Genomic DNA, 14,592 nt, shown 5'->3' on the forward strand with positions numbered 1-14,592 from the left:
GCCAATAAATCTAGAGGAATGTTCCCCATCTACTATAGACAGATTTATACAATTTTCTAAGCTGCAAAGTTAGCCCCCAAGAATGTATAAGAAAAACAAACATTGAGTACCGCCTTTGGGAATGTGTTTATTGAGAACGATTTCTCCAAATGCACAATGAAACGGAAAGCACACTCGCAAAGTTTTAAAGAGATGCTTTGCAAAACTGGGGTGAGTCATGGAGACAGCAAACAACATGAGAGACTATGGTCCCCCAGATCCTCGGGCTGGCTGCGTCCTTCCTATTGAGGAGACTGCCATCTTTAGGTGCAGATGTCTCTTACCCAGGCTCCCAGGCCAGAAAGGGAAGGAGGAGCTTACATGACCCCTGGGCCTGCGCACGGGCAAAGTCTGAGGTCCAGGGATAGAGAGGAAAAAGAAGAAACCCAAGCACAGAGGCCAGAGTCCATCGTGGGGGCCAGGGGCTGAGTCTGAAGTGGGGGAATGGCGCCCATCCATGACAGATGGATGCTAGCAGCAGCACCACCGAGGCACGGGTCCTCGGGGCCGCCACCTCCTTGGGGCCCTCAGATGGACCTGGCCTGCATCCCAGCTGCTCCACCCAGCTCACAGGCTGTGCAGCCACTGAGTGCTCACATCTCAGTGTTGGTTTTAATCTCACTGCAGGGCAACATGGAAGTCTCCAAAGCTCTTACCAAGAAGATGCTAAGGTTCAACTCTTACCTTCACCCATTCCCTCCTACCTCAAATTCAATGACTTTATTTCCGCTCCTGAAAGCACAGTCCATCCTAGTCTTCAGGCCTCCCTTCTTGCACATCTGCCATACCTGCACCGTCGAGCTGTCCGCAGCTCCACCACCACCTGGGTTCACACTTGGGCCCCTGCTCTTCTCTCTGTACATACACACCCCAGAGAACTCATGTCCCCTTCCGCTCTAACCTCCACAGGCACAGCTCCCATGCAAGCCCTGGATCCGTATCTCAGGCTGTCGTTAACGAACACGGTCATTTCCTTTCTACTTACCCCCGTCAGTGCTTAGTAATTGTGCTACTCTAAGCACTTACCACAAACTCCTCCGTTCCTCACAAAGCTAGGATGTAGGGAGGCTATGATCATCCTCATCTGTCAGATGCGGAAACTGTGATGGTAAGTAACTTGCCCAATGTTATAAAGCAAGTAAGTGACCATCTGGATCCAAACGCAAGAAGTCTGGCTGAAAAGCCCATGTTCTTAATTTGTAACATTGCTTTGATAAACATAAAAATGAACTCATAAGTTAGAATTCCCCATCTTCTGGTTAGCCAGACTTAAAACCCTGGAGGTACTTTTCCAAGTGCTTATATAACAGAAGGCAGCTCACTCCTTTGCCCAAGTGGGTGCGGGGAAGTCCTGTTGGCTTTTCTTCTAAACTCTTAACTACTCTTCCTACCCTTCACTCCTGGCCAAACACAGCCTTCCATCACACCTCCCAGCAGAGTAACAGCCTCCTGATTGGTGTCTATTTCTGCCCTCTACAACCCAGCTTCCAAAACATGCAGACTGACCCTCCAAAAATGCACTATTCACACACTCATTCAAGCATTTACTAAACAACTACCTTTATAATCTTTATAACAGCCATTCTGCCCATCTTTGTGAAACTGAACTGAAAAGCACTCAATTATGACCTTCAAGAAAATCGCAGCCTATAGGCTGTTTTCCACTTGTCATCTACCCGCTCCATCCACACCCTAGTTTAGAAACCTTCCACAGCTCTCCATTATTTGCAGCAGGGTCCCACCCAAACTGGCCACCTGTAAGCCAAATCCTCCAAAAAACTTTGTTTGGACAGATGTGCTTTTAAAACTCTGGCTCTGAAATTCCTTAGCAGGCAACCAACCACCATCCGGCTGTCTACAGGCATCACTTCGATGCTGCGCTCACCCCTGGCTCATTCTTTGTGCTTCCAGCTGAGGTCTAGGGGATTAAGTCTACATTTTCAACTGGCATGCAAATGTCTTCCTCATCTGGAAGGTCTCCCACTCTTCCCCCCTGTTACTTTCCATTCCTGACTGAGCTTCTTCTCAAAGATGATTTCCTACAGCTCCCAATTATGCTGTGGGGCTCCCGGGTGCCGCCGCCCACCTTCCCCTCTCCGCCTGTCCACGTTTCCATCTGAAATCCCTTCCACTACAGATTGGTTGGGGCACTTGACTACTTAAAAATATCTTGTCCTTCATTAAAGACTGCAAACTCCCAGTTTGGAATGTCTCGAATATCTTTATTTCATATCATTTTCATGTTATTTAAGTGGAAAACCCATGTTTGTTATGAAGTTTAAGCAAAAAGAGAAGAACAGAGAAGGAAAAAAAAATCACCCAAATCCCACCACCCAGAAATAACCAGGGTCTGCCACTGATTATTTGGCAAACCTTATTTTTTACTATCTCTCTATGAACCTACATACACATTAGGATGGCAAGACAGGTGATGGGAATAATTTATAATATTGGAACAATGTATTGTTTTTAAACACAAATTTAAAGCTCAGTTTTATTTGGATTTAACATAAGCTGAAGTAGAACCCAGGAAATTGCCAATCTGCAAAAAATCATTTTTTCTTTTCTAATTCCTTAAGGATCCTTCTAAGGTTAGGAAAGATAGTGAAAGATATTTTCGTAATTTTCACTCTGTTAAATGCTCTTTTCAGTTTTACACAGTATGTATGGACTCTCTACCAAGAAAAATAACATTAAAACTCGCTATCACCAACCATTCAATACCAGCTCTTTTTTGCGATTATGTTACTTTTTCATCTTACTAAAGTTTTAAAATATGCAGTCTGTTCTGCAATTCTAATTGCTGACCGTTTAGTTTCAGTTGTGGGTGGAGCATGGACAAAAATCCCAGCAGACCCTTAACAGAGCTTCTGTAGTCCCGGGTCTTTATTTTCACTTCTAGCTTAGTTAAATTTCATTCACTTCAGTTTCACGAAAGACTCATGAGGAACTAACTCACTTGTGTTTAAGGACGCCGCTGCCTTTGTACTTAAGTGTCAACTTGGCCAGCCTGCTCTGGCTCACATTTTCATTCTCTCAATGATACGGCCCCACGCGCCCTGGCATTAGATTTTTCTACAAAGTCTGAGGCAAGCCTGAGTTGGCGTTTCGCCATCTTCCTCACCTCCCTGCACTGTTCTTTAGGCTTCAAGCTCAATAACTAGAGCCAGGCTGTGCGTACGTCCATTATTATGGATCAATTTTTCCTGGTGTGCCCAATGTGTCCTTTTATTCTGTAAATTCTTCCCTCATATCAGGAAAATTTTCTTCCATTTCATCTCTGAATATCTTTCAGATCTATTTCCTGGGCCATTTACTTAAACACTCATTATTCTTCTGCTGCACTATTTTGTCTTTCTTTGTTCCGTATCTATCACCATGTTTTCTCTAAATGCCTCCACCCAGCTCTTCAATTTTTCCCCTCACATTCACTGATTATCTTAAAGTCTTTCTCAAGGGTCAAATAATTCAATATTTGGCTATTGTCTGTGTAACATCATTTGGGTCTTCATTTATTTACTTAGTTTTATAATATCTCTTTTAACATCATCCTGGTGTATGGATTTGGCTTTAGAAAAGCTCTTATTTTATGGAGTTCATTTTCTATAGTGGGAAGTATTCTTAAGAGTTTTCTTGAGGTCTCTGGATACGTTTTCTTCTACATTAGGATCTTTCCTGTCTTCTCTGTTCTACTCCTTTCGTTCACTGTTACTGTGGTGGCGGGGCACAGTGTGTATCTGAAAAGTTAGAAGGCTATGATTTTCCCGCTGGGCTTTCACTAATATACAGATAGCTCTGTTCTGAAATAAAGTAGTTAAATTCTCCTAAATACCTTTTCTACCTTTCTCTTTCACCTGTTTCCTTTCGCCTATGAGATACAGGGCTGGGCTCTGCTCTCTAGATGCTTTGTGACAGCCTACACTGGAGAGAAGGGAGAGGCTTGCCGGGACAGAGTGTAGCTATGGCTCCCCTTCCCGGGATTCAGTTGTCAAGGCCCACTCGCTTGAGCAGCATAGGCATCCCCTTCCTGTGGATTTTGGCCTATGCTTCCAATTCAGCAAGAGCAGGCCCTAAATGGACATTGGGTAACAACTGGAGAAAAGGGACCGGCGATCTGGTTCTACTCCACCAGCTTCACCAGGAGTTAACCCATCTGCTTAAGAACAGCTTCCCTCGAGAATAAAAGATAAAAGCTATCTGATGTTACTGTCAATATTTTAGTATCTCTATATAATTATGAGATAATTAAAACTGGGGCATTTGGGTGGCTCAGTCAGTTAAGCACCCAACTTCGGTTCAGGTCATGATCTCATAGTCCATGATTTCAAGCCCCACACTGGGCTCTGCACTGACAGCTTGGAGCCTGGAGCCTACTTCGGATTCTGTGTCTCTTTCTCTCTCTCTGCCCGTCCCCCATTCACACTGGCACTCTCTCTCTCTCTCAAAAACTAAATAAACATTAAAAAAAAATTTTTTTAAAGATAAATAAAATTTTCCAAAAACCTCAAACTCACCACTTATGATTCCAATGCATGATAACTAGCACACTCTTTGAAAACTATGAAATACACATGTATAGTTGCTAGACAGATATTTGCACCCTAAGTCCTAAAAATGGATTTTTTTGTATTAGGCAAGACAAAAAGAAATACAGACCTCGACTGAAGGTATGTCCTGTTTCTCAAAACACACGTCTTCTTTAGATGCTTTGTGGATCTTCTTTTCTGAGGAAGACTTTGTGTCAACCTTTTTCAAAGTTTCACAGCTGTCTACTTCATTCTTGACAGGCACTTGCTGGTTATTCCCTTGAATACATAAAAATGATTTAATCTCTAGCTAATTATTTCCATTCATGTTCCCATAGTTAAATCTCTTTCCCACACCAATCTAATTTAGTGAGATTGAGACTTAAAGATTGTTTCTGACATTCACAATACTCTAGAAATGTGCTGACCAGTAAAACTGCACTTACATTAAGAGTTCTACAAAAAGTCTTTAAAAGAGATCAAGGAAAAAGTGAGAGGGGGTACACCATTATTCATAGCAGCATTATATGTAACAGCCAAAAGGTAGAAACAACCCAAGTGTCCATGAACAGATGGACAGAAAACAAAATGTGGTATACCTAATATGGAACACCATTCAGCCTTAAGAGGAATGAATCAATGCCCAACACCGTGAATACACTTAACAGTGCTGACGTGTACATTCAAAAATGATGGGGATGGAAAACAAAGGAAGGAAATCCTGACACAGGTCACAACGTGGATGAAACCTGAAGACATGATGCAAAGTGAAATAAGCCAGTCCCCAAAAGACAAGTACTGTACGATTCTCCTTGTCTGAGGGACCTAGAGTAGAACCACGGCTACCAAGGAGCTGGCGGGGAGTAGAAGTACTTACTGTTTAATGGGTACGGATTTTCTTTTCAGGACAGTGAAAAGGTTCTGGAAATGGACAGCGGTGATGGTTGCACAACAAAGTGAGTGTATGTAATGCCCCTGAGCTTTATAATTAAAAGGGCAAATCTTATGCCTAGTCTAGCACAATGTTTTTACAGTTGCGGGGGAGAGGGGTGAAGGCCTTGGTTTCCAGTCATGACCCAGTCCCTAATTAGTTTTCAAAGTAAATCTCTTGAGTTGCCTGAGTTTCTTCAGTTTTCTTAGTTATAAAATGAAAATACCACTTTCTCCGCCTATCCTGTTACAAAGAGGAAACCAGAGACTTATAAGCAGAAAGGGTCCCCCACCAAAACACAGGCCCCTCCTCCCAGTCAGTGCCCACCCGCCCCCAGCGACCAGCGCCTAGGGGCTGAAAATGAGCAGCAGATGAATCACAGGGCGAAAGCTGGTGCTGGTAGAAACCTCATCTGAAAACGTGATTTTCCCACTTCTCTTCCAACTGATTTCATGCCTACGTGTATTTCCTCTTCCATCCCTTACTTCAAAATAGAGTCAAAGCAACTTCAACCCCACAAAAACATACCTCTCAGGTTCTACTATGACACAAAGCATCTGTGTACCTTCTCTTTTTTTCTTGAACTGAGCTTTCCCTCACCATACTTTTGCAATCTGAGAAAGTGGAGATGGCCATCAGGTAGCTATTTCACAAGAGAGCAGGCTGCAGACTCTGGTGGGCTGCAAGCCTGACCACACTGCAGCAGACGCTGCGGTCCGGCCCTGCTCTGGGACCTGACACAGGAAAGTCTGTACCCACCAAATGAAATGAGCAATTCAACCCCCTTTGATTCTGAAATTCTGAGGCTGAACTCACTCAAAGCAAGATATATAGATTTTTGCAAATAACGCTTACAAGGGAAGCATGCTTCTATTTTGTTTATGGAAAATGGTGTAGGTATCACATAACTGTAAAAATGCCGGGAAGCAGTAGGTGCTCTGTGACACAAATTGGGTGCTAAGACAACTATGGAGGAAAATACCCACCATAACGAAGTGGTAAAGGAGAGAGCCAAACGCAGAGGAGGCACGGTCCAAAACAGAAAAAGAAATCATAAAAAGAACATCCCTTCGGATTCTGGAAATCATATGTATAAAACAGAACGCATATATTTTCCCCAAAAAATGTGCTGCTAACTTTCCTAGAGTCTTAATTCATGAGAAAATGGATTTTCTTACGTGTTCTCCTGGCCAAGAACAGCATTAAAAGTATTAGTCATCAAACTTTCTCAGGAAGGATTCAAACTTAATATCCAACACTGAACTATCCCCAAAAGTGGTAAAGCGCTAGTAACACTTTCTGTGGGGCTGGGAATCGGGACCAACAGTAAAAGGAATTCTACTAGCAAGTTCTTCACTGAGTCTTTGAGAAACTCTAACATGTCAAAATCCAAGAATTTAGAAATTCATTTACTAAATGGAGCCATCCAAGTCGTCTTATTAGGCCTGATTACTTACTTACAGTGTTATACAACTTTACACCCATTTCACAGAGCCAATGTTCGAGCCACAAACATAAAAAAACAGATAAAAGTACAAGTAAAGTCAACTAGAATCCTGCTTAAATTTTTATGGTATCAAATCTAACGAAATGTTATATTTTGAGTAAACTGCTAATCTTCAACTTATTAGTATCTATAAGTAAAATGAGACTATGTGAATTTCTCAAATATTCGTATTTCAGACATTTGGAGTATCTACTCAGCAACATCTTCCATGTATTGTTAATTCCACGGCTTAGGGTATTATTAATTTAAAAGTTTATTATCCTTTATATTGCTATAAGCAGAAAGCAACTGAGCTGAGTGGCTCAGTTGGTTAAGCATCCGACTTCAGCTCAGGTCACGATCTCACAGTTCATGGGTTCAAGCCCCACACTGGGCTCTGTGAGGACTGCTCAGCCTGGAGCCTGCCTCGGATTCTGTATCTCCCCCTCTCTGGCTGTCCCTCCCCTGCTCATGCTCTCTCTCTCTCAAAAACAAACAAACAAACAAACATTTTTTTAAAAAAAGAAAGCAATAAAATAATTGGCTAACTATTCCTCTTTCGTAGTGCTGAGGCCAGCTGTGTGTCATTAGCCTTAATTCCAGAATTTTTTAATTGTATGATCAAACTACTACAGATCTAGAATTCTGATCACACAATTAAAAATAATAAACATCTGTAAAGAGATATGTTTAAAAGATCATTTACATTACACACAGAGCTCTACTCGTGTAGATGCTCAAGAGATTCTGGAACACATAACAAATGTCTGAAAAACTGAGCTGTGGTTTGACAGGTGGATGCCAAGAAAACAAGTGTGTGAAAACAGAGCTCTGAAGCATCTGCCAACAGACTTCCTTTCTACGGGGAATTTTAATGTATGACTTACTACAAGCCTCTCAGAAGGAGGCTGCAGAAAGAACAGGAAAAGGATGAGACACATTTCTGTTATGCAGAAAATAAATTCTGTGTTTCTCAACAAAAAAAATGAGCAGATAGTGCCAGAGCCACTAATATTCACCTCGGAATATTTTTTTCTCACACAATATGTCACCCTCAGGAAAAATTAAAAAGCCTCAGAACGGGAGAAGGCAAACTTCCTCACACATCTCAAGGAGGTTAGTAAAACCCTCCAGGCACTCTCAGGAGACAGACCACTGGCCCCCTTCCCCTTTTTCCAAAAGCGATCTTATCACTGAATTTGTCTCCGTGGAACATTTGTGTCCTTTAGGAGAAGGAGCTAGGATGTGGCAACACTAGCTGCTTTCCCCTGAGCAGAGACGCCCCCCATCCTAGCGGGCCATGCAGGAAACAAGGTGAAGGGACCTGGGATTCCCCACCAGCTGGTGGGCTGAGCTCAACTCTTAACATGGAAGCTGTTTTCTTCAAATTCTGGAATGATTCTGTGATGGGAACATGTTTTTCACAAAGTAAGACATGCTTCAAAACAAAAAAAGAACTAACGCTCAAAGTTGGAAGTGAAAATTTGTGGAGAGTTTCATATACAAATGGTTCTCTCGTCCTTGAGCATTTTTCACACGTTATGGACTCCCTGCCAATTACATGCCTGTTCACCATCTGGCAGCTTCTTACAATGCTTTCTTTAAAACTTGATAAAAGAGCCCCAAGCCCTTGATATTACTAAAATATCTCCAAATCCTACCTTCAAACTACAATTATCTTCCTCTAGAATTCCCTGATTTTTAAAATGGTCATTTCTCTAAAGTGTCTAAATTGTAAATGGATGGCAGGCCATTTATGTTTTTAACCTCTCTGATATTTTCTTAGAATAGTGCTGTGAAAGGAAAACAGTCAGGACAAAATACATGTCAATGAATGGCTTTCCCTGAGAGGAGTCTGCTGCTGACATATTAATTCCAGAGAGAAATCCAGCACTGTTGAATCTGCTGGTCTGAACATGGTAGAAAACCAAAGTTCTTTTATCAGTCCTTACTTGATCTGATCAACAATCACCCTGATACCACTTAACATGCTACTGATCTAGCCAAAGAGCAGTTTTTAAAGACGTCTTATCGCGAGATACTGGTTTCCACTTAAAACACAAACAGATTAGCAATCTGCACCGGAGGGAAAGATTCTGGGCAGTAATGCCATCTATGATGATACAAGCAAAGCCTTCGTTTCTGGACGCCCATATGAAGTTTACTCACACGTGCTGAAGTGTTATTACTACATGGCCATCCAGGCTCCACTCTGGGCATTAAACATCAAGTACTGGACAGGAAGGACCTGAAGCATGAATCCGAATCCTCTGACCCACTCTAGCTCTGCACTTTGGGCCCACGCCTCCACATTTTAACCCACTTCAAAGTACCGCGATGTAGCATAAGCTCCTTCCCATCTATCTATCCACAAGGCCACGGCCACCGCATTCTGCAAGCACGTTTATGCAGACACCTGGTGGATGCAACAGACCACAGAAACACCTCAAACAACTATGGTTTCAGGTTTGCGTACAGTCAGCCTATGTTAGATCCTGTGCTCAGGCCTAAATGCCACCAAACAAGGAAAAGGCCAGTATGATTCCCTCCTAACCTCACCCTTTCATAAATGTTTTGTAGGCTGGGCCCCCCAGAAATGGAACAATAGGCAGTCCACCTGCCCAACCACGAAACATCCCCAGACAAGGTATGCTACGCTATCATTTGAGGATCTGGTTGAATGCATCATTCAGAGTGCACGCTCACCACCAGGTGGACAGAACACAGGGGACACCGTCAACCCTGCAGACGTGACTCCACCTAAACACATGCCCGAATGCCAAGGAAATGGTACAAACTGGCTGGAACAAGATGCGTCGGGAACACATGTGCGGTTGCCCAACCTTGCTCTACTCAGAGGACTCCAGCTTTGAAGTTAGAAATGTCCTTTCATGGGACATGTAAAATTCACTTCAGGTTTTTAACTACATGCATAAAACTCATCAGAACTGGCCAATCCATAACATTTCTGTACCTTCTCTACAGTAACAGGGAGTGAAACACATTAGATGTTTTAATAAGATCAAAGGTAACTGATTTTTCCAGGTTAAAAGGTGTCCAAAATCTGACTCTTACCAGGTACAGAAATGTGCATACCAGAATGATCAGAATGGCTAAGAAAAATAAGCACAGGCTCTTATGCCAAAGGCCAAAGGGGTCGGTTAAAGCTTCACGATGATGTTACACATAGGTAGTTTTCTGAGTCCAGTCCTCCCTACACTTTCACTAACTGTCTTTGCTATGAGAGAACATCTGTTTCCTTTTAACCAAGGGACACAATTAGACAAGAATCAGGGCCAGGGAACATGAGATGGTAGCAGCTGCTAAAGACAGAAAGTTGGTAAGTTTTGTTTGGTCAGAAACATTTTATGGGTGGATTTTCACAAATAGTCTGAAAATCCAAGATATGAAATAATTAGAAATGGTGTCCTCCTCACGATAAAATATGACATTCCCATCCCGCTAAACACATGTACTAAAAGTACGCTTCTTAGCACGACGTTCTAAAGATATGGTGCCTCGTCCTAAGCTTTTCATTTTACAAACCATATTTCAACCTTTGCTAAGACTCTGCACAGAAACTAAAAACTCAGCATCCATGATTAAAACTAAAATCACAGGTAAGAACAAATTCTGTCAGAAAAACAGACTGAAGACAAACCGAAGGAAAAAAGTCATCCAGGAGGATGAAAAAATTACCATTATTTTTCCCGGAAATCTCTGGCAAGTCTGACTGGTACTGAGGTGCACTTCTTGACAAGTGATTTTCAGGTAGTTTCTTAGAGGTCTTCAGAGGACAGAGCTCTCGCTCCTTGAGCTCAGCTATGTTTTCTGAAGTTTTAATATCCGTTTCCTTAGGAAACATACATGTCTGTATTTCCTCCTTCATATGACATTCTGAAGAAGGACTGTTGACAACAACTGTGTTTTTCAGTGTGTTTTCTTCTTTATTCAATAAGTTTTTGGGAAGGGTTAAATTCTTTTGCAGGTTGACATTTATGCCATTTGCATACTTGAGGTTTATCCAGTTCTCACCCATAACATCAGTGCACACGTCCTCTCTAGGGGGAGACAGCGGGCTGCCCAGGGCCGGACTCTGTCTCTCCTCAGCAGCCGTGTTGGCACTGTTGGTGACAGGGGGGTTGGGTCTGTGTTTGCTGTAGTAGACTGAGCACTTGTGCTTCTTTTGAGAATGACCGTAGGTACCAGGGCTCCTCCTTGCGGCGTTCTGGATCCTGCTTTGTGGAGTGTTTACTGGAAGACAGCTCTTCCCTCTGCCTTTATCAGAGGGGCCATAGGTATCCAGAAAGTTCTTACAATTGCTTCTAAATGGAAAAAGAAAAACATTTAATGTCAAGCCATGTGGAATCCAACCCCACCCCTCGGTGTCTAAAGCCATGAGAAAGAAGTGGCCATTGGTGCCGTGTGTACTAAGGAGTTCTTCTAACAGAGCTCCATGAGTTTCACAAACTTAGTCCTTACATGAAGTCTGTCTTATCGTAAAAGGATTGTTACAGCCTCACACAATGAATCCAAACCTGGACTCAGAGTAATATTTATATTACCATAAAATAAAATCAGAACATAATAATATCAAGGGTGAGAGCCCCTCCTCCCCAACACACACACACACACACACACACACACACACACACACACACACACGAATTCTTACTTGTGAGAATGGGAGTTAATTACATCCATCGAACTATTATTTTGCTGTGAAGATGAGCTAGCATTTTGCCTCTGTCTTGTTTTCATGAATTCCATAAGAATGTACTGTGCTTGTTGGAAGGCTATTAAAATCACACCCAAAAGGGACAAACTGAGGAAGAAAGCAATAAGGTTCATTACTGTATGGTTCTGACTGGCATTAAAAAGACCAGCTCTCTTACAGAAGAGCAGTGGATGGTTGATGCAAAATGTCTAAAGATGTGGTATTGGGATTCTCTAAGGTGTATGACATCATACTTTCTGATGTTAAAGATTTAAAAAAAAACCAAATTTCTAAAAACGTGCATACTTATAAGTTTGACATTCCAATTCCATTTTTAAAGGCACTTTCATGATAAAATCTAAAAGGGTCGTTCTAGTCTTCTGGTCTCAAACTGCCACTGCACTGGGCCGGCAGAAGTACCAGCCCTGTCTTCACTGGGACTGCAGTGAAACCATATGGAACACAACCGTCTGTGACACTTCTAGGTCCCATGAATCTCTTACAATTCATTTACTATCATCTTAAAGCTTATCAGTTACTACTTGGTCTAGTTCCTGTGTCAGGGTTCACAAAGCAACACAGATTTCACTCAATTTAGATGCTTTGAATACGATATTTGTCTACTCATATGCGTTTACATCTAGGCAATAGGCATTTTCATGCAACTCGCCCAAAGGCGGGACCATACCTGACAAAGAAGACGGTGAGCCTCCAAAAGGACTCCTCCCAGCTGGGTCCTGGGACCACGTCTGCACACAGGGGCAACAGGTGATGAGGGAGGGTCACGTTGAGAGTGAAGTGAAATTCTAGGTCTGCTGCAGTCACAAGAGTCAGCTCACGAATGACCCAGGAAGAAGTAAAGTCGGGAGTAAACCTGGTAATGAAAGATTCATCTTTGTGAACTTTAATTCTTTTAATTCTAGGCACAAGACAAAGTACTCACAATAGTAGCCAACTTTCTTACTTATCATAAATATTTATATAAAAACAACATGTCTTACCAATGGAAAAAGATCCCCCCCTCCACATTACTAAATGTGCCACAAAACTTAAATGAAGTTAAACTCAATGCTTACACAATGCTGATATCCCGGGATGTGTTTGGGGCCAGGGAAAATTGATGACAGTCTAGCACTTCGAATCCATAACCTTGGCAATTATACCCATTAATTTTCAGAGATGTCACAGTTATAGGAAGTGGTCCAATATTCTCAACTTTAAAGTTCTTAGTAATAGATAAAATTTGCTTGCTGTCTTTCAGTTCTAGTGAGGATAGAAAGTGACATTTAGCATACATGTACTGCAAAATTTACTTAGCACAATTTATTGAATCAACAGTTATTGAATCAATAAACCATGTTGTGTATGATTAAAATGTGAAAAACAGTTGAATATAAGCTCAAAGTATGACTTCTATCTAATTTCTAGAACAGTTACAGATTTTCTTCTACTGCCAGGATACAATAAAAACATTTTAACTAATCAAGATTTTTCTTAAGTCAAATGACATTCCTAGGTACCAAAAGTAATCAAAATCTCTTCTTTGTTCTTCTATTTAATAAAGATTAAGTTTAGGGGCCCCTGGGTGGCTCAGTCAGTTAAATGTCTGACTCTTGATTTTGGCGCAGGTCATGATCTCACAGTTTATGAGATTAAGCCCCACGTCAGGCTCTGTGCTGACAGTGTGGAGCCTATGTGGGATTCTCTCTCTCTCTCCTCTCTCTCTCTCTGCCCCTCCAGTGCACATGCTCACACACATTCTCTCTCTAAATATAAACAAACTTTAAAAAATGTTTTTTTTTAAAAGGTTAGGTTAGAAGTTTATTCTTTTCAGAAGCCAAATAGTTTGGATATCCCTAACCACCATGCACACTTTGCTCCTGGGATCCTCACACTGAACAGGGACCAGTTAAGAGCAAGTGTGTGCTTCTAGAAACACACCCACTACATTCAGAGGAAGTAAGTTGCTAAGTCCCTGCAAAAAAAATGAGGGCACATTTTATATAGGGAGTTTAAAAAAGAATTACCACAATTTTAAATTATTCCTATAAATTTATAACCCAATATCTTTTCTATATAAGGACTAATATCTAGTTCTATAGCTTTAATAATACTCCTTAATTCTAGCTTTCAAGGTCAACTCTAAATTACTGAATGAATGAAAAAATGAATGTGATGAATGCTGAATACAAATGGTTAGCAAATCTCTTCAAATTCAATGCTCATTTAGCATAGTTTTCTTTAAAAAATTCCGATGAGGCATGAAATAGTGCTAAAAAATTATCCAATAGTTTTCGCTCATCAGATTTCTCCATTGGAAGCACAGTGCTACTAAAATGCTTTCAGTGTGTTCCAGCAATTCAAAATAATAACAGGAAACAGGACAGAATTTACCAAAAACATTTTATATCTATTGTTTGATTTTTCTTTTAGTTCCTGAGGAAGTTCTTAAAACTAATGTAAATAATTTAAAAGCATTTAACTTAAATACATATACAGTTTGTAAATATGGAACATTTAGGAAAATTTCTAAATCTTCTATGTCTAATACAGTAGCCACCAGACATACACGGTGACTTTAAATTAAAATTAAGTAAATTTAAAAACTGCTTTTCTCAGTCACACGAGCTATATTTTTAAGCGCTCGTTAACCACCAGGGCTGGTGTCTGCCGCGCCAGATGGCACAGACGGCAGCATTTCCATTACTGCACAGAGATCTTTCGTCTTCTCTCCATTTGGCATTTTGGTGTGATTTTTTAAATGATGATGTAGCTCTTACTATTTAAGTATTTGACACTGTACTGATAATCCAGCAATTACACTTTTATATAGGTATTAAATTGGGTTAGATATCTAAGGCTATTTTCTAAAGTAACGCTCAAATGTTTGCCC

General features: G+C 41.3%; 1 protein-coding gene across 4 annotated transcripts in view; it reads right to left on the minus strand.

The window, feature by feature from the left end:
- Positions 1–14,592, minus strand: part of TMEM131L (transmembrane 131 like) — a 159,728-nt gene that overhangs the window by 24,843 nt on the left and 120,293 nt on the right. For all 4 annotated transcript variants that reach the window (XM_029939886.1, XM_029939876.1, XM_029939895.1 and 1 more), the window contains exons 21-25: positions 12,776–12,962; positions 12,388–12,573; positions 11,658–11,807; positions 10,682–11,307; positions 4,696–4,844 (exon numbers count right to left, since the gene is read on the minus strand). In XM_029939886.1, coding sequence (XP_029795746.1) covers positions 4,696–4,844; positions 10,682–11,307; positions 11,658–11,807; positions 12,388–12,573; positions 12,776–12,962 — 1,298 coding nt within the window. The remainder of the gene's footprint in view (positions 1–4,695; positions 4,845–10,681; positions 11,308–11,657; positions 11,808–12,387; positions 12,574–12,775; positions 12,963–14,592) is intronic.

This window comes from Suricata suricatta, chromosome 1 (assembly GCF_006229205.1).
Source record: "Suricata suricatta isolate VVHF042 chromosome 1, meerkat_22Aug2017_6uvM2_HiC, whole genome shotgun sequence".
Classification (NCBI taxonomy): domain Eukaryota; kingdom Metazoa; phylum Chordata; class Mammalia; order Carnivora; family Herpestidae; genus Suricata; species Suricata suricatta.